General features: G+C 48.2%; 1 protein-coding gene across 4 annotated transcripts; it reads left to right on the top strand.

The window, feature by feature from the left end:
- The first annotated feature begins 1,307 nt into the window (after window positions 1-1,307).
- PHOSPHO1 (phosphoethanolamine/phosphocholine phosphatase 1) lies at window positions 1,308-23,437 on the top strand. Of its 4 annotated transcripts, none has more exons than XM_083583544.1 (3): window positions 1,308-1,450; window positions 18,415-18,552; window positions 20,369-23,437. In XM_083583544.1, the coding sequence occupies exons 2-3, from the start codon at window positions 18,508-18,510 to the stop codon at window positions 21,128-21,130; spliced, it is 807 nt and encodes a 268-aa protein (XP_083439670.1). In that variant the 5' UTR covers window positions 1,308-1,450; window positions 18,415-18,507; the 3' UTR covers window positions 21,131-23,437. The 4 variants fall into 4 exon arrangements, with proteins under 4 accessions (XP_083439670.1, XP_083439672.1, XP_083439669.1 ...); XM_083583543.1 differs by lacking the exon at window positions 1,308-1,450 and adding an exon at window positions 2,442-2,773; XM_083583545.1 differs by lacking the exon at window positions 1,308-1,450 and adding an exon at window positions 18,857-18,952.
- The last annotated feature ends 398 nt before the right edge of the window (window positions 23,438-23,835 follow it).

The raw sequence follows: 23,835 nt of genomic DNA, 5'->3' as shown, positions 1-23,835 counted from the left end.
AATAATTTTAGTTTTAATGTTTAAACATTCATAAGGATAGGAGTTACTAGGGTCATGGAATATAATTGCCTTCTCTTTAACATAAGGGAAATCGTAGCCCCCCCCCCCCCCCCAATCTAGAGTGTAAAAAGTGGGCAGAAATATGTTGGAAAAATCAGAGAACTTGCTCAGGAAAGGGTGACTTTTAAAATGACCCAGTTAATTAATGCTCGTAATGATAAGTCCTCATCAGATCCCTTCTCAATTTAAGTGGTATGTTTCATTTGCTTGACCAAATCGTTTTTCATAAACTGAAATCTACAGGCTGGCCTGACTTCTGCCAAAACACTGATCTGCATCCAACTTCTGATCTGACTCAGATCAGGCCCATTGAGGTTGATGTAGTGAAGTCAGCTGTGCCCATTCATTTCAGTGGGTCTTCTCTTGAGTATGACGAGCATTGCACGCAGCCCTCTGTCTCTAGCAAACGCTGCCTTTGCCACTTTTGCAGGTCGCCTCTGGCTTTTATGAAACAGGTGCAAATTTTATGGACTGAGAACGGGGGCGGGGATGATTTGGGGAGGGGAGGGATGCCAACTCAGGAGTGAACTTAGGAATGCAGTTCTCAGGGTTCTCTGGAAGGAGAAGGTGGTTTCTTAAACCAATGTCTGTCTTGTAGTTTTGATATGCCCTCCGATCACAAAAGGAGCACAGCAAATCCATATCAGATTTAGGCCAGTGACCTGAAGAAACCTAGGGAAGTTTTTTACCGTGTGGTTTTTGCACTGTGATCTGAATAGCAGAAGTTGGGCTGTGGTGGGTGAGTTGGTCACATTGCAGCATAAGGCTTGACTTGATGTTCTTTCTCTGCCTTTTCAGTGTCATCTAGGGGTGCACAATTACGTAATTCTACTGCATGTACCACAGTGGTAGAGAGTTTTCATTTTTGAATACTTTCTAGCTTTGCCTACTGGGACATTTTTTTCATATTTGAATACTTTCTAGCTTTGTTTAATGGGACAGGGGGTGTGCATGACACCAGAGCCTTGTTCTGCACCAGTGTGGCGCTTCAGCTTCCGATTCCACAGGGCTTATGTCTTCACACGCTTTCAAGTGTGCTGTTGTAAGCATGAGTTCTAGAAACTTGTTTGGAAAGCCGGATGCTGTGGCTTTTTCCTTGTTCCGAGGCAGAATCCCAGCAGTTGTTCTGCGGGGAAGGGTTGTTTTGCATTTCACCTGACCAGATAGCGAGGCGGCGCCCTAATAATGCGGAAGGAGATAATTATCAGAAACATCTTCCTTCGCCCTGGGGGTGATTTCTGCTGGGAATGCGTGGCGTCGCCTTGTGCAGGTACTGCTGAGAATACAGGGCTGGCTCAGGGCAGGTGACGATGACTCGATTAGAGCACTTTTTGCACTCTGGTCCTACCCATTGCATGTGGCTTTTACCCTCAGGATGGCACAGGTACAGGTAGGTCTTCTTCTGCTTCCCTCTTCCCCCTTTAAAACACGTTTGCCGGCACTTTCCTTTGGGAGGCATTAGGCTCCAAGCGCCATCTCGGCCTCTTGAACCGGTTGTGGCGCTTAAGTTAAAAAGCGTGATTGCAAAAAAAAAAGGAAAAAAAAAAGCGTGGGGTGGGGGCAGCTGCCCCACACTTAAATGAAGCAAATACATAAAAATACTTAGCTAAAAGTAGAGATTGTAGAACGGTTTTGACAGATTTTTCTGAGCACTTGGGGTCAAAAGAAATGAATTTTAAGCAACTGTTGTTGAGACATTTCATTCTGAATCTGCTAGACCAGTAGTTCCCAAAGTAGTTACTGCCTCCCGGGTGTGTGTGTGTGGGTGTGTGGATTACCTAGGAGGCACTAGGCACCGGGGGGTGCCGCTGGGGGTCGTGTAAATGACTATCAGGCTTTGAAAAGCTGGCATCAGTGGATCAAGTTTTGTTGACTCAAAATAGTTTTTACTGGATTTTGAATGAATGCGCTATGAATCGTTGCCGTTTCGAGTTTTCTTGTGCTATCATTAGCTTCCTCGGTGGGTCATGCGAACTGCCGTTCCGAATGCTTTCTATGGGCCACAGGGGATGAGTTTATGGAACCAAGGGGGCAGTGGGCTGAGAAAAGTTTGGGGACCAGTGGATAGAGGATGGTGACAGGTGGGTGCCCTGCCAGCCCCCATCTCCTCCCCTTGCCAACATAAATCCTGGCTACGCCTATGAAAGGGGGACCAGGGCGCAAACTTTACGGGGATACCCCCCCCCCCGTCTCTGCTTGCCCCGAAGTGTCTCCCCTCGGCGTGGAGGAAGGCGCGCGCGCTCCGGGATGCACTTTCTCCGTTGCGGCGTCTCCTCTTTTGATCTCTGCCCAGGAGCCGCTGCTATTGGCTGCCTCTCTTGTGACGTGCGGGGACTGCGGTTGTCCTATGTAGCAAGCGCCGGGCTTAGTTTCCGTCTCTTTCCAGAGACCCGGGATTCTCTGCTGGGTTGGTGCGGGGGGGAGGGGGGAGGGAGAAGCAAAAGGAGGAACCCGGGGGCCGCTTTCTCCCCCCAACCCCTCCACCCCAACCCTCCTTAAAAAAAAAAAATAGGAGGGGAGGGGTGGAAGGATCAGCTCTCCGCCGGCCCTCGGCGTTCAAAAGGAAGCTGGCCAGGGGGAGAGAGAAGGGGGAAGCTGTTTTTTTCCCCATGCAGAGCGATGCAGGGAGCAAAGTTGGAAGTGTGAAGCGAAACTAGGGATCTCCCGCTCCCCCGCTGCCGCTTGACGGCTGGGATCCGGTCCAAGAGCGCACGTGAGTCTGCCGCACTTGGGGTGTTACGGGGAGAGGAAGAGAGAGCAGAGTTGAGCTGAGATCTGGCCAAGGGCAAAAGGGACACAAGAGAAACGGGATGGGGCCCGGGACCCTGGGGTGGGGGGCAGGAGGGTGCTGATGGGGAGGCAGAATCCGAGTAGCGTTGAGTGGCAGAGGAGATCTTGGAAGCAGTAGACTTGGGGCGAGGGGGGCAGCAGCTTTGCAGAAGTTTTGGGATGGGTAGGGGGAAGGCTTATAGATGATGTGTAGCGACAAAGTACCATGCTGTGAGATGTCATGTGGATAAGTAAGTGATGAAGAGTTAATTTGTTGGGGGGTGGCGTTGATCCCAGCTCTTTGAGGGGATCAGAGGAAGGAGAGGTTGTATATAACTTTAGCCATTAAAGATCTGTGGTCCATTTATGTTGTTCTGCCTTATAAAACAGCAGCCCATTGCACTTAGGAAGAATTTCCCCCTCCAGATGCTGATTACTGGAGTGTTAGACGAAAGGAGGGTTGTGGGAAGAGAGGTGGCGATGATCCAGGGAGGTCATTTAAGGATGTAAAGGTGTGCATTGTGCCCAAGGCAAGGGCACAGGTATGCCTAGAAAAGTTGCCTTCCCTTTACACCGTCCTATTCCAAAAACCACCTGCCACCCATGCACCCACCACTTGTTTTGGTGGGGAGGAAGTGACTTTTCCTTGTAGTAGGTTTTTGATTTACAGTGGTACCTCAGGTTAAGTACTTAATTCGTTCTGGAGGTCTGTTCTTAACCTGAAACTGTTCTTAACCTGAAGCACCACTTCAGCTAATGGGGCCTCCTGCTGCTGCCGCACCGCCAGAGCACGATTTCTGTTCTCATCCTGAAGCAAAGTTCTTAACCTGAGGTACTATTTCTGGGTTAGCGGAGTCTGTAACCTGAAGCATATGTAACCCGAGGTACCACTGTATTTATTTTTTAATGCTGTTCTTGTTTTGCATTCTGTGAGTACATGAAAGCTGCCGCCTCTTTGATTCCACTGTCCCATTTGGGGTGGGGCGAGCGCATTTTGCAGGATCTCAGAGATGGAGAAGGACTAGGCAAGTTGTCTTACCTAATAGGGGCAGCATAGGAGCGAACTCCTAAAATATTTGAGCGGGCTGCCACCGCCGCTGCCCCAAGTTGATGGGCATTGCCATTCAAATTGTGTCTGTGCATCACGTCATGTGATCGATGGCGGAGCTTACCTCCCCCCCCGATATTTTATTCCAGGGCAGGAAAGGTCCCTGCGACTGCCAGCATTAGAATGGGAGGCCAGAAGTTGCTTATCGCCCCAGGACATCGTCTGGAGGCTCATGACACAGCAGCCTTGCCAAAGATCTGGCTTGTCTGTGTTTGGTTGGAAGGCTGCCTGGGGACCCAACCTGGGCATAGGCTGATTTTTTTCCCCTATAGGAACAAAGACAGGATGTAACTGCAACAAATACACAGAAGATAGAGTGGTGGCCATAGCACCTTCTGATCTAGGCACCAAGATCTTTGCTGGTTCCAAAGATGCAGGCTTTGGGGGGTTTTACTCCAAGAGAGCCAGGGTAGAAAGTTGTTTGAGGGGGGGCCAAGGAGACAACATTGCTGCCAGTGCCAGTTTGAAGTGCCAGTCCGCGGGCTGTACTAGGGCAAGCCGATCCAGGAAGCTTCATACTTAATCCAAGGGACTTGGATGGATCTGGGATTTGAAGGAGTCTTTGAGATACTGAGCTGGAGGTCTGGCTCTCGGAATGCTTTTAAGGAAGCAAGACAATGCCTTTTGATGTGACAGGCAGCTGAGGGTACTTTGCATGGATTGTACTGCGTTCAGTGGTTGAACATCTGTAGGCCAAAGTTTCAGCTTCATTCTCCAGGTAGGAGTGACTCGTGTCTGAAATACAGTGGTACTTAATTCATTCCGGAGGTCCATTCATAACCTGAAACTGTTCTTAACCTGAGGTACCACTTTAGCTAATGGGGCCTCCCGCTGCCACTGCGGCGCGATTTCTGTTCTCGTCCTGAAGCAAAGTTCTTACCCGAGGTACTATTTCTGGGTTATCAGAGTCTGTAACCTGAAGCGTATGTAACCTGAAGCGTCTGTAACCCGAGGTACCACTGTACTGGAGAATCCCTCGCAGTCAGAGCAGGCAAGTCATGCATTAGATGGATACAATGATCTAACGCTGTACAAGGCAGTGTAAAATGCTCCTGCAAGACTGATGGCTTGCATGCAGTTTACAATACAGCCCTACCTTGGTTCTCGAATGGAAGTCCATTCGACTTCCAAAAACCAAGGCGTGGCTTCCTGCACTCAACTGGAAGCCGCGTCAGACGTTCGGCTTCCAAAAAAAGTTTGCAAACCGGAATACTTGCTTCTGAGTTTGCGGCGTTCGGGAGCCAAAACATTCAAGTCACAAGGCGTTCAAGAACCAAGGTACGACTGTACGTTACAAGCCTTGCCCATCTCAAATATGTCCTACACAGGACTATTCTTCCCATTCTACAGAGGCAGAACTGAGGCAAAGAGAGGAGTGGCTTGAACCCAACACCCTCCCAGGGCCACGTTGATTCTTTTAGGGCCAGCAGCACTGGAGAGCAATTTTGTCGTGCCCCCGAGATTGTAAATGCAAGGCCTAACATTAGCAATTCTAAGGGGAAGGGGGACATCTTCAAGGTCATGATTGTCTCGTGGTAACTGCAAGTAGAAGCAGATTTCCAGCTTGGTCCTTGTGCCATGAGCAGGATTGTGTGTGCTCTGCCTTCTTCCCTCAGTATATGGTGGGGGTCCCCTCATGCAAATTATGCAATTGTGTACTCTAGTTTCTTGGACGCGGTGGTGCTGTGGGTTAAACCACAGAGCCAAGGGCTTGCCGATCAGAAGGTCGGCGGTTCGAATCCCCACGACGGGGTGAGCTCCCGTTGCTTGGTCCCTGCTCCTGCCAACCTAGCAGTTCGAAAGCACATCAAAGTGCAAGTAGATAAATAGGTACCGCTCCGGCGGGAAGGTAAACGGCGTTTCCATGCGCTGCTCTGGTTTGCCAGAAGCAACTTACTCATGCTGGCCACATGACCCGGAAGCTGTACGCCGGCTCCCTTGGCCAATAAAGCGAGATGAGCGCCGTAACCCCAGAGTCGGCCATGACTGGACCTAATGGTCAGGGGTCCCTTTACCTTTACCTTTTACTCTAGTTTACATTATTCTTTCTTGAGGCAGGATCTAAAGCCGATATGGGGAACCTGTGGCCCTCCAGGTAATGGCCAGGGATGATTAAAGCTGCAGTGCGGCAACATCTGGAGGGCCAGATGTTCCCCAGCCCTAAAGTTATACAAGGCACTGAAACCTAGGCTATTGGAAACCCTGCTCAGCACCCCCTGCCCTCCTTAAAAAATTCACCAATCATTGCCTCTGCATCTTCAGATCATTCCCATTTTGAAAGCTTAGAAACTTGGGTTCTCAAAAATCAAAGTAACTGCAAGCAGAGTTAAGGAGGTGAGATTATAGGCTGTTGCATCAAAAGAGTTGTACCTCTTGGCAAAAATCCCTGTCTTATCTTGAGCACTCTTCCTCATTCCCGAATGCACATGGACACAGCTGCTTTGCTCAAACCCTTTGCTGAAACGTTTATCCACATGTACGCACCCACGCCACCCTAAAATGCGGTGTGTTCCTCATACCTCTTGCCCCTGCATACCGATAAAAGATTGCACTCATCTTTCTGGTATCCCGGCTTTGACTTCCCCATTCGTCAGTTGCTCTTAAGCTTCTCGCCCAATTACCTTCCCCATTTTCCTGCCCTTCCCTTCTTCCTCCCCATGCAAAGTTCTCAACACCCACATTCTCTGAGCCTTCTGTTGCAAGGAGAGAGTAACTCCGAATGTAGGGCATGTTTGGAAATCGTGGTTTAGACGCATTCAAATATAGCATCCCGGAGATCCTCTCCAAACAAGCCGTGCTGTTTTATTTGCTGGATGTAGAGCCTTCCAATACAAATAAGAGGTTTCTCCATACAGAGTTTTATTTCATTCCCTATTAATTTTCCCTTTTTGTTTGTCCTTCTTGGCCTTCTCTCTTCCATTCCCCCCCCCCAAACCTCCTGGTCAGGTGTTTTTCCTTTCTGGGGGGACTCCTACAGACCAGCTGCCATTAGGCAAGCGATATGTTTATCCTGTCAGTGTGGAAAGGAAGGGATTTTAGAACAGACCAGCTTCTTCAAAGAAAAACAGAGAAGGCTAAATTTAGAATCTACCTAAATGCCTCTCCTCTAAATTAAAGGCATTATGTTTAAAATAAAGCCTCTCCAAAGCTCAGTGCAGTTCTCCTTAACATGGAGTAATGCCTGAAATTTTTTGTTGGAACTGGATGGACGTGGCAACCCCGGTTGCGGATTGCGGGTGACACGGTGCAGAAATGATTGCCTTTTTTGTCCTACCTCACAGGGTTGTTGAGAACGATAAGTTGGGCAACGATTGTAAGTTGCTTTATACACAGAAAGGGGCTGTGCAGAAAGAAAAGACATTTAGCTATCGGACCAGTTTTTGGTGTGTCATCACTCTGGTACAGCCAAGGGCAGTTTTCTGACCATTTCTGGCACAAATTGGATGGATACTCCGCCGTACACAAGTATTCCCTCCACAAAGGAAGCTAGCACGGCAGAGAGGAAGTCTGGGAGTCCTGAAATGCTCGTTTTCTGCACGGAGGGAATGTTTTTATATTGGGGGACAGCCATTCATACAAACCCCCTTGTTCAGGGATGCCATGTCACCGAGTAACAGTTGCTGAGGATAAACATTGTGTCTCGTCTCTGTGCAGGTCATAGAGTTGGAAGGGTCCCTGTGGATTATCTGGTCCTATCTGACCTAACAGCCATCCTTGTAGTACTTCAGCTCTCCTGCTCACATATTTTGGTAGCAGAGCTATCGTCATGCGGGGGGGGAGGGGGAGGTGCGGACATCATGAATGGCTTGAAAGAAAACAAGGAAGACTTATTAAGCTCTGACCGGTTTTTGGAAGAGAGATGACAATCACTTAAGATTGCCAAATTTGCTTTTCGTCTTATTTCGCAGCTGAGCACAGAGGTTCCTGATATAGCCATGATTGATTACTTTATTTCATATATAAAAATATGTATATTCCGCGTTCAGACAAATACTGTTTCCCAAATTCAGGTAGGTAGCTGTGTTGGTCTGACGCAGTCGAAATAAATAAAAAATTGTCCAGTAGCACCTTAGAGACCAACTAAGTTTGTTCCGGGTACAGTGGTACCTCGGGTTAAGTACTTAATCCGTTCCGGAGGTCTGTTCTTAACCTGAAACTGTTCTTAACCTGAAGCACCACTTTAGCTAATGGGGCCTCCTGTTGCCGCCACACCGCCGGAGCACAATTTCTGTTCTCAACCTGAAGCAAAGTTCTTAACCTGAAGCACTATTTCTGGGTGAGCGGAGTCTGTAACCTAAAGCGTATGTAACCTGAAGCATATGTAACCCGAGGTACCACTGTATAAGCTTTCGAAAGCTTATACCCAAAACAAATTTAGTTGGTCTCTAAGGTGCTACTGGACAATTTTTTATTTATTTCGACTGTTTCCCAAAGTTTACTTAATATATTGCGTTTATATCTTGCCTCTCCTCCAAGGAGCTTGAGGTGGCATACGTATTCCTCCTCCTCCCCATTTTGTCCTCACAACAACAACAACCTTTCAAGGTAGATTTAGGCAGAAAGTGAGTGACTGGCCCCAATATAAACCCAGTTGAGCTTCGTCGCCGAGTGGGGATTTGAACCCTGCTCTTCCCCAGACCCTGCTCCAACTCTGTGTAACCACTAGGCCACACTGCTCACATCAGTCACAGTAATAATAATAAAGTGAGAAGCAGGCCTCTGCCCTGAGATCTACAAACTTAAATAGATGAGCGATAAAGGGAAGAGGAGAAGTGGAGGCCAAAGGTGGAGGGAGATCAGTCTGACAATGTCAAGAGCAAAGGTCCGAGCTGTAAAACAGACGGTTGGCACCTGGTTGGAGCCAGGCTGCTCTTAAATTCCCCGGACGTTTTGCTTGGGTGGAAGCGACCCAGCAGCCTTGGCTCTTTCTAATCCAGGGGTGGGGAAGCATTGTTTTCTGACCACAGGCTGCTTTCCCTGCTGGGCCACTGGAAAAAATGGGCAGACCAATAAAAGTACATGTACATCACGGCTGGTTTCCACACCCTCGCTGTGCCCTCTTTATCCTCCACCCACGCCAGAGGCATCATTATCCTCCTTCGAGGACGCGTACAAGGCAAACAAAAAAGGGCTTGGCTTCGGGAGCAGGGCTGGTGAGGGGTGAGACCTTGGGAGAGTTCTGAGGGCCACACAGAGGCCTGGGGGGAGCCCCACATTTGGCCTGGGGTTCCCCACCTCTGCTCTGATTGGCAAAGGCCAGCACCTGCTTCCCTCTACCGGCTCTGCGGTCCCCAAGGACAGGGATGGAGATGTTGTTGAGCTGCCAACCCTTGGCCATACCGGCTGGGGCTGATGGGAACTGGAGTCGGCAGACCCTCCAAGCGTCCCTGTTTTCCAGGGACAGTCCTGGGTTTACAGGAGCCGTCTCATTAATATTCTGAATATATATTCTGTAAGCCACCCAGAATGGCTGGGGAAACCTAGCCAGATGGGCAGGGTATAAATAAAAAAATTGTATTGTTGTTGTTGACTTGACCCCGGAATGTCCTGCTTTTCCTTAGGACGTCCCTGTTTTCACTGGGGAATTGCTGGAGGGTATGGTAGAACGTTAAGTCCCTATTTTCATTGGAGGATATGGAGTTAAGCGACACACACACACCCGAGCCAAGGTGATAAGTGACTATAGAACCTTTAGAAGACATCTGAAGGCAGCCCTGCATGGGGGAGTTTTTAAATGTTTTCTTGTGTTCGTATATATGTTGGAAGCCGACCAGAGTGCCGGGGGGCAACCCAGTCAGATGGGTGGGCTAATAAAGAAGGAATAAAAAGGAAAAGGACCCCTGACAGTTAAGTCCAGTTGCAAATGATTCTGGGGTTGCAGCGCTCAACTCGCTTTACTGGCCGAGGGAGCCAACTTTTGTCCACAGACAGTTTTTCCAGGTCATGTGGCCAGCATGACTAAGCCGCTTCTGGCGAAATCAGAGCAGCACACGGAAAAGCCATTTACCTTCCCGCCAGAGCGGTACCATTTTATCTACTTGCACTTTGAGGTGCTTTCGAACTGCTAGGTTGGCAGGAGCTGGGACCGAGCAACGGGAGCTCACCCCATCGCAGGGATTCGAACTGCCGACCTAGGCAAGCCCTAGGCTCAGTGGTTTAGACCACAGCACCACCCATGTCCCTAAATAAGGAATAGGGCACCCCTATTTTCATCAGATTAATGTTGAAGGGTATGAGTCGGCAGGGGCAGAGGTTCCCCATTGCTGCCCCAGGATAGCTGGCAATTGGAGCAGAGTATTTGTCCTGGCTCATACTTAGATATCCCTCCTTTCCTTCACTTCCCCTGCCCAGGGAACCATTGATTCATTCTCTGGAAAACTCTGTTGTGATCTCTTATCTCCCTTCCCCCAGCCCCAGTACTGCTGCTGCTGGATGTGCCAAATATTAGCATGACTCAGCTGTGCTCCAGAGAACAGTTCTCCGATGTTTAGGCTGTGCTTGGAGTTTCTCAGCAGGGAGGTTAAGCAGGGACGCAAACATTGTATTCCTCTCCAGCCTTTCGCCAGCTACAGAGGTAGGGCGGCCGCAAATGCCTCTTTGGAGAGGAAGTTATTTTGAAATGTTCTGAGTGCTTTTGGCGGCATTGCCCAAGGAGAGGCACTCTTGTGTTATTTGCACACCGAATGGCCTTTTCCTTCTGCAAATCAATAAGACCTCGGTGCAGAGGCGTGTGGAGGAATCCCAAGGAAGGAAGGCTGCTTTAGGGAAGAGGCTGTCCCTGAGCTGCCTTTGCCCTGGCTGGAAAGTTCAGATTTCACCCTTGCAAGTCCAAAAGAAGACAGAGCAATTGCAGCTTTGGGTCTGGGTCATGGGAGACCTGTGTTCAAGTGCCGCCTCCACCGTAGCCTTTGCTCTAAGACCGTGGGAGCATCGCACACCCTCTGCCCAAACTTCCTGCATCTACAGAGTTGGGAGGGTGTTTGATTTTACTTCCCTTTTGGGTGTGTTGGCAGGGAACATAGTGTGCCATACACTTGGCCTACTTTTGTTGCAACCCTCACTACACCAGCTAGTGAACCTGTGGTCTTCTGGATCAGGGCTGTCCAACCTCTTAGACCAAGTAAGCCGCAAGAATGCTTTGACGCAGAACCCTGGGGCCACACAGCGTAATGACCCAGAATGCAACCTCTGTGCAAATGGGGAGTTGCCTGTATTTGGTTTTTAATGTGTTGTAAACCGCTGTGAGGTGTTTTTCTTCAAAATACAAAGCGGTACAGAAATGAAAATAAAGAAATAATTAAATTAAATAAATAAATAATAATCTGATCCCAAAAAGGGCACCTAGACATTCCGTTGCAGTGACCGTAACTTAGGCTTAAGATGCCACTTCACAATTAACCAAATACAGTGGTACCTCGGGTTATGTACGCTTCAGGTTACATACGCTTTAGGTTACAGACTCCGCTAACCCAGCAATAGTACTTCGGGTTAAGAACTTTGCTTCAGAATGAGAACAGAAATTCCGCAGCGGCGGCGCAGCGGCAGCAGGAGGTCCCATTAGCTAAAGTGGTGCTTCAGGTTAAGAACAGTTTCAGGTTAAAAACGGACCTCCAGAACAAATTAAGTACTTAACCCGAGGTACCACTGTACATTTTCCCCCCAGCACAAGTGCTTGAGCAGTGGGTATGGCAAACTACTTGGGATTTGTTTTGCCAAGGTTGCTGAACAGCAGGGTGCAGTTCCTTGCCACCAAAATTACTCCATGTAGACTTAAGAACTAGCTTATCTTGGTTTTACTGAATTGAAAGTTGAGTTTCAGGTTAAGAACGGACCTCCGGAACGAATTAAGTACTTAACCCGAGGTACCACTGTGTGAGTTTCCAACACTGGTTGCATCGTGAAATGAGGCCTTTCACAAATGCCCGATGCACATCCATAAAACGAAATGCATGCAAGTTAGAAATGAAATATTGGGCAGTGGCATGAAATTAGAAGCTGTCTCAAATCTGCATCCCCAGAAATCTGCAAACCAAACAGAGAGAGGCCCCGGCTCTCTAATCATTTGCAGGACAAGGATTCCTGTAGTTGCTAGGCTCCTTTATCTCTTTACCTTGACCAACCAGATTCAGACTTGCTGGAATAGGCAAAGGGAGCAAGCTGACCTGCCTTAGCAAGGCTGCGGCGTGCTTGCCTGCTTTTTAACTCTGCACTTTTGATGCTCCGAGAACGTGACTGGTCCTCTTTTGTCGTATGACTAGCCTTGTGGGTGCAGGAATGGGAAAAGGTCGCTGCAGGCAGAGCGTCAGAGTGGTGGTGCAGCTTTGATGGTGCTGGGTTTGCCTGTGAGAAGCTGTGTCCAACCCTCACCTTCATTTTTATTTTTATTTTAATAAATTTTTATTAAATTTTCCACCGTAATAACACAAACCACAAAGCAAAATGTTACAAAAAACAGAAAAGGAAAAAAAGAAGAAAAGAAAAAAAGGAAAGGGGGGAAAGAAGGGGAACAATAAACAAATAGACAATAATAACAAACTTAATTCTTCACAAATCCAACATTTTAAACATCTTAATTGACTTCCTCAAATCCCTCCCTTCTGAGTCTCCTTGTAATTTAAAAGTAACAGCTTTCCAATATCATTATTAAACTAAAACAATTTCCAATTATAATCATCTTATTCACTTTTCTTAAAATTCTGAATCCCATTTATTTTATTTTATTAATATAACTTAATTTGTCCTAGGCCTATTTGTTTCTTTCAAGTAATTTCTAATTTTTTATATTGCAATATTTGTTCAAATAGTCCTTGAATTTCCTCCAGTCCTCTTGAAACTCCTCCTCTTTCTGGTCGCGGATTCCCAACCCTCGCCTTCAGTGGAACTAAAATGTTCAGGTATCTGAGGGGAAGCCCCGTTTTTGTTTTACCTCTCAATCACCTGCTTCTCTTCCCCCATGACTCCCCTTTATTCTATTAGTCAGGGAGAGGATTGTGTTTCCTGGGCAGTGGTGGTTTCTGAGATTTCCCCTGCGCTGGTCTCATTCATCGGAGGCTTGTGGTTGTGTGCCCTTTCAGCCTTTTGGAGAGGGATGGGGTAGGTGCTTCTTTAATGACAAGGTGGATCGTAGGTAAAGGTAAAGGGACCCCTAACCATTAGGTCCAGTCATGACTGACTCTGGGGCTGTGGTGCTCATCTCGCTTTATTGGCCAAGGGAGCCGGCGTACAGCTTCCGGGTCATGTGGCCAGCATGACTAAGCCACTTCTGGAGAACCAGAGCAGCACACGGAAACACTGTTTACCTTCCCACCGGAGCGGTACCTATTTATCTACTTACACTTTTGACGTGTGGATCGTACCGTGACTTAAATTTAGTGGCTTTAATTTCCCAGGCACACTAGCTTGCGGGATCTATAGTGGTACCTTGGGTTACAGACGCTTCAGGTTATAGACTCCGCTAACCCAGAAATAGTACCTCGGCTTAAGAACTTTGCTTCAGAATGAGAACAGAAATTGCGCAGCAACGGCGTGGCAGCAGCGGGAGGCCCCATTAGCTAAAGTGGTACCTCAGGTTAAGAACAGTTTCAGGTTAAGAACGGACCTCCGGAACGAATTAAGTTCTTAACCCGAGGTACCACTGTACTTTGGGTGTGACTAGTACCCAGAGATCTACCCAGTTGCAAAAGGTGTACACTTCTAGAATGAAAGAATAGTTCTGAGCATCTGCTGAACACAGGGATTTGTTTTGAGTGTGGCAACTGTGACCTGAGTTTACCCAAATCTGTTCCTAGAAACCGTCAGCTGCCTCCTCTCCCACGCCCCCATTACGATCGTTTGATGGAGGGGGGAAGAGTAATGTTGTCATAGCTATGGCTGAACAACAAGGAGTCAGAAATCCCCATCAATCAACTGCAAACTGCGCAGAAATCTGCTAGTAGATCCTGGTTGTTCTGCTCATTCCTCCACAGAGGTGCCCCAGTGCAGTGCATGAGGGATGTTATAGAACAGGCTTCCTCAACCTCGCCCCTCTAGATATTTTTGGCCTACAACTCCCATGATCCCTAGCTAGCAGGACCAGTGGTCAGGGATGATGGGAATTGTAGTCTCAGAACATCTGGAAGGCCGAGGTTGAGGAAGCCTGTTATAGAATCATAGAATTGTGGAGTCCTGAGGATCATCGAGCCCAACTCTGTGCAATGCAGGAATATGCAGCTGTTCCATATGGGAATCGGACCTGCAGCCTTGCTGTTACCAGCACCATGCTTTAACCAACAGGGCTTTGGGTCGGGTTGGATAATCGTGCAATGTTATCCTCAAATGCACCCCTTTAAATTTTTATTTCATACAGTGGTACCTCGGGTTAAGTACTTAATTCGTTCCGGAAGTCCGTTCTTAACCTGAAACTGTTCTTAACCTGAAGCACCACTTTAGCTAATGGGGCCTCCCTCCTGCTGCTGCTGCTGCGCCGCCGGAGCCCGATTTCTGTTCTTATCCTGAAGCAAAGTTCTTAACCTGAAGCACTATTTCTGGGTTAACAGAGTCTGTAACCTGAAGCATATGTAACCCAAGGTACCACTGTATAAGCAAATGACTGCTATTCAGAAGCACAGCACTTGGAGGTAGGCGAGAACAGCATTAACACTGGTCCACCTTCACTTACTGCAGGGGTGCCCAAACTTTTTTCGAAGAGGGCCAGATTTGATGAAGTGAGGGCCGACCAAAGTTGTTGGGCTTTTTTTTAGGATTGAAGTTGTTGGGCTTTTTTACAATTTTACCCCAGGACATATACTGCCATCTAGCTCAGTAAAGGTACTCCTGACCATTAGGTCCAGTCGCGGATGACTCTGGGGTTGCGCGCTCATCTCGCTCTATAGGCCGAGGGAGCCGGCTTTTGTCCTCAGACAGCTTCCGGGTCATGTGGCCAGCATGACTAAGCCGCTTCTGGCGAATCAGAGCAGCACACGGAAACGCCGTTTACCTTCCCGCTAGAGCGGTACCTATTTCTCTACTTGCACTGGCGTGTTTTCAAACTGCTAGGTTGGCAGGAGCTGGGACCGAGCAACGGGAGCTCACCCCGTCACAGGGATTCAAACCGCTGACCTTCTGATCAGCAAGCCCAAGAGGCTCAGTGGTTTAGACCACAGCGCCACCCGCATCCCTTTTAGGATTGAAGTTTACCCCAAAGTTCTTGAGCTTTTTTAAGGATTGAAGTGGTTGAGCTTTTTAACAATTTTACCCCAGGACATATACTGCCACGGATTGGGTCCCCGAAATGTACTTTTGGACATGCCTGCCTTACTGGCATCCTATGGGGCTGTGCAATATGGGCACCCACACCCAAAGATGTCCCGCATCGGGCCATTTGCTAGTTCTCTGAATTCTGCCTTCTCTTTGCAGCAAGGTATAAATGGATCTGCACACAGACAACTGCCTGCCTGTGGCATAGCCCAGTCCCAAGAATCTGACCAGCTTAGGTTGCCCCCAAAAATAAATTTTAAAAACAAAACACAAATCATGAACCATTGCTTGAGAGGTGCCACGTCTCGCTGTGCTTAATTGGTAGCATGTGGCACTGCTGACTTGGCACATCCCACATGTTCCGCACCGCGCTTGCCAAGCCGGGGGCAGCCTAGGACAGGGAACATCCTGTGAAAAGGAAAGTGCTCTCCGGCCCAGAGCAGTGCTAGGACTTTGCCATCTGCTGGAGCAGAGATTCGCCGTCTGTGTGTCCCAGCAGTGGGATTTAAGCTAGCAATTTTTCAGAAGCTTCTGTGTGTTTGGGGTTTTGAACCGTAGCTTTGAGGGATGTGGCAGAAAAGCAGGGGACTGGGGACAAATGGATCCCATTCATTCATTCATTCATTCATTCATTCATTCATTCATTCATTCATAGAATTCAGCCCTCCTCACTCCAAACAGGCATTGCTTCTTAGACTGTGCCAGAGCATAAGTTTACATTGCAGTGACGAGCAAAGCCTTTAACCTCTCCGGACTACCTGTTGCAAGTCTTTACCTGAAGAAGCGTCTCCTCCCCCATCGTTCAGCCAGGATGCTGAGGTCCAGCTCCAGCTCCAAGGTCCTCAGTGTCCCTCAGACACCGAGAATTGAGGTTACAGGGAACCAGGCAGAGGGCCTTCTTGGTAGTGGCACCCACCCTGTAGTACACCCTCCCATCAGATGTCAAGGAAATAAACAACTATCTGACTTTCAGAAGACATCTGAAGGCAGCCCTGTTTAGAGAACTTTTTAATGTTTGATGTTTTATCATGTTTTTAATATTCTTTTGTGAGCTGCCCAAAATATTATTACTAACTATTTATTTATTTATTTATTTATTTATTTATTTATTTATTTCAGATGAGAGCAGAGTCAGTTTCAGGTCTGCTCCAGACTACAAATTGGGCACAACATATCTGTTAATCTGCTTGATGAGTTAATAGCATATGAATTTGAGGATTAAAAAATTAATCATCCACTTCAGTTTTTCCTGCACAAATCTGGCGTCCTCAGTATGTTTATTTTGTTTATTAAATTAGCATTCTGCCCTTTCCAAGGAGCCCCCAAAGCATCTGTGATTAAAAAAAATACAATGAAGAGAAAACACGGCCTAATGGCATTTCCGTGTGCTGCTCTGGTTTGCCAGAAGCAGCTTAGTCATGCTGGCCACATGACCCGGAAGCTGTACGCCGGCTCCCTCGGCCAATAAAGCGAGATGAGCGCCGCAACCCCAGAGTCGGTCACGACTGGACCTAATGGTCAGGGGTCCCTTTACCTACCTAGGGCTTTTTTTAAAAAAAGAACACAATGAAAACAGGCAGGCAGCTTTGCAGGGGACAGACTGACAACAACCAGCATTAAAACTGTTGTTCTGTACGTCTGCCTCCCTGCTATTTTTATAAGTATGCTTGAGTGCTCTCAGTGGATCAAACCGCCGGTTACGTTCCATGAGTTATCAAGCATTTTCTTAGAATTTCGCTCTTTTACCTTTTCTGGCCACATGATGGCAGCGGAGCGAAAGAAGATGACGCTTTTCTCTTCTGCCAATTGCGCCCATCTCTTAAGAAAGAGTTCATGGCTGAAACAAACCAGCAGCCCATGCAGGTTTATATAGAATCTTAGCTGCCCAATGTGATTGTGAGGCAATATATTATGGGAGGCTGCTCTGGAGGGTAGGACTCGAACCCAATGCCTTCAATGTGCAAGAAAGGAGACTCCGATTTCCGACTGAACCTCGGGAAGAACTTCCTGACGGTAAGAGCTGCTCGGCAGCGGAGGTTTCTTAAGCAGAAGTTGGATGGCCATCTGTCATGGATGCTTTAGCTGGGATTCCTGAATTGCAGGGGGTTGGACTAGATGACCACTGGTGCCCCTTCCAACTCTACGATTCTATGATTCCAGGCCTTATTCCATGTCCTCCCTGAGTGCCATTGCCTAGCCGGGATGTATCCTATGATGATACCGTGATTGACGGGTGTAGAGAGGTGTGAATGACTATTATTTTGAATATGAATATTATTGATTTGTGTAGCCAAAGCCAGTACAGTGGTACCTCGGGTTACAGACTCCCCTAACCCAGAAATAGTACCTCGGGTTAAGAACCTTACCTCAGGATGAGAACAGAAATTGCGTGGCAGCAGCGGGAGGCCCCATTAGCTAAAGTGGTACCTCAGGTTAAGAACAGTTTCAGGTTAAGAACGGACGTCCAGAACGAATTAAGTTCTTAACCTGAGGTACCACTGTAATAGGGTTGGGTGGGTGTAGAGACCCCTCTGGCTTCTGCATGTTTTTAATGTATCCTAGTACAGAGAGCTGGCAACTTCATCGATTGCTTCACCCCGTATCCCAAAGGTAGCCCACCCGTGACGGAAGTGCGGTCCTGGGACTGCAAAATAAAAATAAAAAATGCCCTTGCAGTAGTCTCTGCTGGCTACCAGGAACCAGTATGGAGTGGAAAGTGTTTTGCATTGTGGGAGAAAGAGCTGAGGGTGGACCACTTCTTCCTTACCTTGAAAGAAGTCACTTCCTCTCTTCCAAAATGGCTTTGCCAGGCGCAAGGGCGCCACTTTTCTAAAGAGATCCACAGAAGGCAGACTTTCTCCAGGATCTCTCAGTGATGGAGAAGCCAAATCTTCTCTGCATCCTGAGCTCCCATGTGTTTCAATTTGCACCAGATTTATGGCACATACATGTCGTAGATTGAAGGCACATGACTCCCCCACCAAGAATCCTGGGAACCGCGGTTTGTTAAAGGTGCTGTATCTGGGGGGAAACTACAGTTCCCAGAATTATTCCGAGGAAGCCATGTGCTTTCCATGTGTGATGTGCATGGAGCCTTATTGATTGATTGGACTGAAACAGAGATGTCGAAAGCAAGGCTGTCTTTTAAAGAAATAACTGGAGCTTATTCGCGAGAAATAACGGGACAGGTGTGTTTCAGTGTGGGCCCTCGCAAAAATGGCAGTGTGTGGTTTCTCTGGCAGCAAAGAGACCTTTCTGTGGAGAGAGAGAGAGAAAGAGGCAGAGAGAGAGATAACCCCGGTTGATGCAGCGTGTTGGCTACTAAGGAACTGAAGATGAGAAGGTGCTTCGAAAGTGTCGGGCTGCAATGCTTTCTTAAGGTGAGCACGAATCTCCGGAAATGGGCTGCATCTGCTGCAGGGAACCAGGATCTCAAAAGCCTGGATTGCTCGGAGGGCCGCAACCCAAACTGTGCCTCCGTCGCTGGAAAGCAGGGCGAAACGAGCTCCTTTCTCCAGGGTTGGCCCTGGTAGCAGCAGGGCCTGTGGAGATGTGTGTGTGTTTGTGTGTGTGGAGGGGGGGTAGCTTGGACTTCAGCGGCGAAAACGCCTTGGTCCGACTCTGGCTGAAGATGCCGCTGTCTGTTAGCTTAACCACTTTGCCTCTACCGCCCGCAACCTCTAGGCCACGCCTCCGTCTCTTCATTGGCTGGCATTCCTCATTTCTGATTGGCGGGCAGGATCTATATAAAGTAGTGCGATGGCAGAGCAAAGCGCGCAGGTAAGTCGATGAGGTAGGAGAAGCGAGGCTGGAGAGATGGTGTGGGAGCGGGGCAGTCAGTCAGGTGGGGCTCAGAGGCTTCACCACCTTGACATCAGAAAAGATTTGCTCTGTGGGGTTTCAAAGCTCTGCGGGGACTAAAAACCTACCATCATCATTTATTTGATTTTCACTGAGTTCTAAAAACTCAGTGAAAATCCAGATGGTGATAACTCCTCCTGAATTCCAGGAAATCCAGTATCGAGCTGCCTTACACAGATCCTCACCCAACACAAAGATCCCCACACAGATTGAAGCCATCTTTCCACCCACCTCAAGTGTATTCATTCTCCAGTTTCCCAGCCTCACATCGGTTGTCCTTTTGGGGCACTGGCATGCAGGTTTCAAGGGCAAGTAATCGTCTTGCTGGCTAAGGAGCGCGGCCTGGATTAAGATGGATGCAAACCTCTGATCCCCTTTACTTGCAGGCTAAGCCTCTTAACGGTCAGAGTTGAAGATAACATGAGGGAAAAGATTATGGCTGGGAAGATATGCTCCAAGAGGCAACCGGGCTGTAGTGATTTTGTCTAAGTAGCTGACTCGGCAGGCCTGTGGGCCCCGTGTTCTTCCCCACTCAAATTTTTAGGCTTTTTCCATACCGGAGTTTCCATTGGGAAATGAAAGGCGAGCTGGTAGTCAGAGACATTGAATGTACAAGGCAGGGGGTCGATTTTAAAAACCCTGCCCATGGCTAGGGGTTGCCGCTGGGTACTTAAGACTCAGTGGAACCAGTGTTCGAAATTAGCTAGGAGCCAGGCGCATTTTGCACCTGGCTTTTGAGCACTTGTGACCAAGTGAAGGCGCCCGGGCACCAGGATAGCACCTGACATCTCCACCCTCTGGGGATCATTGGTTCTAGACTGTTTTCACACACTTAATACCCCATCCCATAGAATGCAATCAGTTATATCACACAATCAGCATGAATTTCAGGAACCAAAATGCTTTTTCTGTGCAGCCTGAGCAAAAGCAGTCGCCATTAAGGAAAATAGGTCAATCTATGTTTTAGACTGCTTGTTAAGTTCTCCAAGTTCTTAACCTAGCTCAAGGTTGTCATCTGAATTAGCCAGAGGTTTAACTGATAATTAGTCACAGTCGGCCCATCCTTTGAAAAATAAAGACTTTAGAGCCATATTGCCCCAAAATGGCAATCGGACTTTCTGCTTTGGCGACTGCAACCTTGGTTTAAGGAGCCATTTGGCACCTTGATTACATATCTGAGTTTCTAACATTGAGTGGAACACACCCCCTCAGGTGGTGGATTCTCCTTTCATGGAGGTGCTTTGAACGTACTACTGTGTCCGTTTGCTGTAACAAATGAAAGCCACACCCAGACAGGACTCCGCGTAATGGATCTCGCCTCTGTTCTTGCTGCAGGATAGGGCTATGGCCGTAACGCAGGGCCAGAAATACCTCCTCATCTTTGACTTCGACGAGACCATCGTGAACGAAAACAGCGACGAGTCCATCCTCCAGGCCGCTCCAGGGAAGCAGCTCCCAGAGTCGATCCGCAGCACATACCGCGAGGGTTTCTACAACGAGTACATGCAGCGGGTCCTGCAGTACATGTGCGACCAAGGGGTCAAGATGGCCGACTTCAAAGCAGCCTACGAAAGGATCCCACTCTCCCCCGGTATGGCCGACCTCTTCCAGCTCCTCTCCAAGCAACAGGACCACTTTGAGATCATCCTCATCTCCGACGCCAACATGTTTGGCATCGAGTGCGCCTTGAAGGCGGCCGGGGCCTACCCCCTCTTCCGTAAGATCTTCAGCAACCCCTCGAGCTTTGACAAGAGAGGCTATTTCACCTTGGGCCCTTACCACTCGCACAACTGCAAGCGTTGCCCGGCCAACATGTGTAAGCACAAGATCCTGACAGAGTACCTGGCAGAGAGGGCGCAGGAAGGGGCCAGGTTCGACCGCGTCTTCTACGTAGGGGACGGAGCCAATGACTTCTGCCCTTCCACCGCGCTGAAGTCGAGCGACGTCGCCTTCCCTAGGAAAGGCTACCCCATGCACCAGCTCATCCAGGAGACTGGGAAAAGCCAGCCTGGGACTTACCAGGCCACGGTTGTCCCCTGGGACTCTGCCGTAGAGATTTCTCGTCACCTTCAAGAAGTTCTCAAGAAGAAATGTTGAGGGCGGGGGAGACATTTGGCGGGAGGAAACAGCTGCTCTCGTTTGGAATGATCTGAACGATTATAGCATCACGGCTTTCTCACGCTTGGCTTAAGGCTCTCTCTCTCGCTCTCTCTGGGCTTTCTCCACCTCAAAATCTCTTGTCTCTGGGTCTCCCCTTCCTTCAGCCTAGAGATAAGGGCTCACTATGCAGTTAGGAAATCCATTGAAGGAAGGGTGGGTGGATGACAGGACACTTTAAATACTTTTGATTGCCTTTTTGGAAAGCAAAAGCAAAATACTTTTGCATTTGCTAAACCCACGCATCTCGTTTTGCTCGGGCTAGTTCTCAGTAGCGCTCTTAGCACATGGGGAAATTCTGTCGCTACCAAAGCATTTTGACTGCTCACGGGTGTTGAATATAGCTCTTCTCCCCTTCCCTTAACAAACACCCTTTTAAAAAAAATTACATTTCCAGATCCTACTCCATCTAACAGGATGTCAGAATTGTCTTTAATTGTTTATCTAAATTGGGGGGCTGGGGCTGTGGTCCAACAACAACCGAAGGACTATAGCTCCATCCCCACTCCCTGACTTTGGCCGAGCACGTCGGGAACAAAAAGGGAAAGCACTTTTGCTGCAGCAGCCCATGAATGGTGTTTTCTACTCTCCCCTTCCTTGCCTGGCAAGACAGCCTTTTCAAGGTGTATAGTATTCCTGCTGCTCAGAAAAGGCTGGTGTCTAAAATGAAGGGGGAACGAACAGGATCGGAAGGCCTGCAGGTTGCAATGAATAGCAAAACAAGCAAAGGGTCCAGAACTGAATGGGTTGGAAGAAGAAGCCAGTCAGGGACGGTGTGCACCTGAGTTACAGAGTGGGCGAATGAGAACAAGCAGATATATTTGAGGCGCCATTTTTCTCTAAGGGTGCATCATCCTGGTAAAGCACCCAAGTTGTGCTCCCGTTGCACGCTTTGGCTCTTGCTGGCCTGGGTTTCACCTTTGGGCATTTCCCCATTCCTGCACAGCTCTTTTCCTTACAGATTCAGGCTGGGTTTTTCTATTCCCCATATGCTGAATTTGTCAGTTTGCAGCAGCCACATCCTCCCAAACAAATGGCGGATTGGGGTCAGGCTTGCGGAGTAGAAACGGATTGTTTGGCAAGGTGGGAAATGCACGTGGAGTTGGGTCTCGTGCTACAAATGCATCGTTTTAAAGAAAAAGGTGGCCCTTTCTGCTACATCCATATGATGTTTTTTGTACCCACTTACCCACTAATGCGCCGGCTCCCTCGGCCAATAAGCGAGATGAGCGCCACAACCCCAGAGTCGGCCACGACTGGACCTAATGGTCAGGGGTCCCTTTACTTTTTTACCCACTAATGACTTCCTCCAAAGAACCCTGGGCATGGTAATTTGATAAGGGTGTTGAGCATTCTCTCTTCGATATCCATGGATGCCTTTGCAGAACTGCAGTCCCCTAGGAACATGAGCATTTATGGAGAGTGGGGCATGGTCCTCCCACAGATGAACCATAATCTCCCATTCTCCAGCCTTCATTTTTTTAAAAAGAGCAAGTATTTAGCATTTGTAGAACCTGAGATACGGGGCAAAAATGTACAGCTACTATTCTTACTTTTTTTGGTGAGAACCGAGCCTGCTTCTACCCCTGGAAAAATTGCTTGAGAACCCCATGCCTGGGAAGAAATCACATCCATTCAATCAATAGCTACAAAGACTTTAGCAATGGGGGAAACAGGTACTGGACAAAGTTTGGAAAAAGGGACCGTGCAAAACATTTAATCTGAACAAAGCCTGTATCTTTCTAAGTGAGATACATGCTGCTGCCGCAGAAATCCCAAGGGTGTGCTTAACGTAAACAATAAGTGATGATCCATGAGATCATACGTGGGTCATATGGTCCTATGTGGATTGTGTGTCCTGCCCTTGTGTGCAATGATCATCAACAGATTGCTTCGAGAGACGCTTCTGAGTGCAACCCAAGACCTGCCAGAGTCTTCTCTATTTATGATATTTCTATTGCAGCCTTAAATTTCCCTCTCCCATGCTGCTTTCTCTGAAAACAGCAAGATGTTCCTGTCCCTACGCTTGCCGCCTGCTCATCCACCGCATATTGCACAACCAACCCATTTGTCAGTCTGTCTTGCTTCGCCTTCGCCTGCTCCTTAATTCTGTTTCCTCTGCAAACCTGCTTTGTTGTCAACAACTCCCTCCCTTTCCTCCACTGGTCTGTCAATGCTTGTTGGAACTTAAAAGCCATGGAAACTCTTTTTGTAAGCGTGCAAAAAAAGAAACAATTAGCAAACAAATTTCGATTTATTTTGTCTTGCGTACACTACAACAATAACTGCATGCTCTGTGACTACATTTCCAAGTATCCAAAATGCCCTGTAGACTGTTAATTTTGTTTTTTGTTTTCTCCTGCAATGTTGAGTGTATGAACCTCTCTACTTGAGACCCTGGCAAGCATGTTGGGGAGGGGGATATCCTTCCCTCCTGGGGAGTTGCCCTTTCTGTCCTAAACCAACCTCCCTATACAGTGGAACCTTGGTTCTCAAATGGCTTAGTTGATGAACAAATTGGCTCCTGAACGCCGAAACCCTGGAAGTAAGTGTTCCGTTTTTTTTAACGTTATTCAGAAGCCGAAAGTCTGACGCAGCTTCCAGTTGAGTGCAGGAAGCTCCTGCAGCCATCTTTTCAACTGAGC

The sequence above is a fragment of the Podarcis filfolensis genome, assembly GCF_964270895.1.
Source record: "Podarcis filfolensis genome assembly, chromosome: 13".
Taxonomy (NCBI): domain Eukaryota; kingdom Metazoa; phylum Chordata; class Lepidosauria; order Squamata; family Lacertidae; genus Podarcis; species Podarcis filfolensis.
This window is presented reverse-complemented; position numbering and strand designations above follow the sequence as displayed.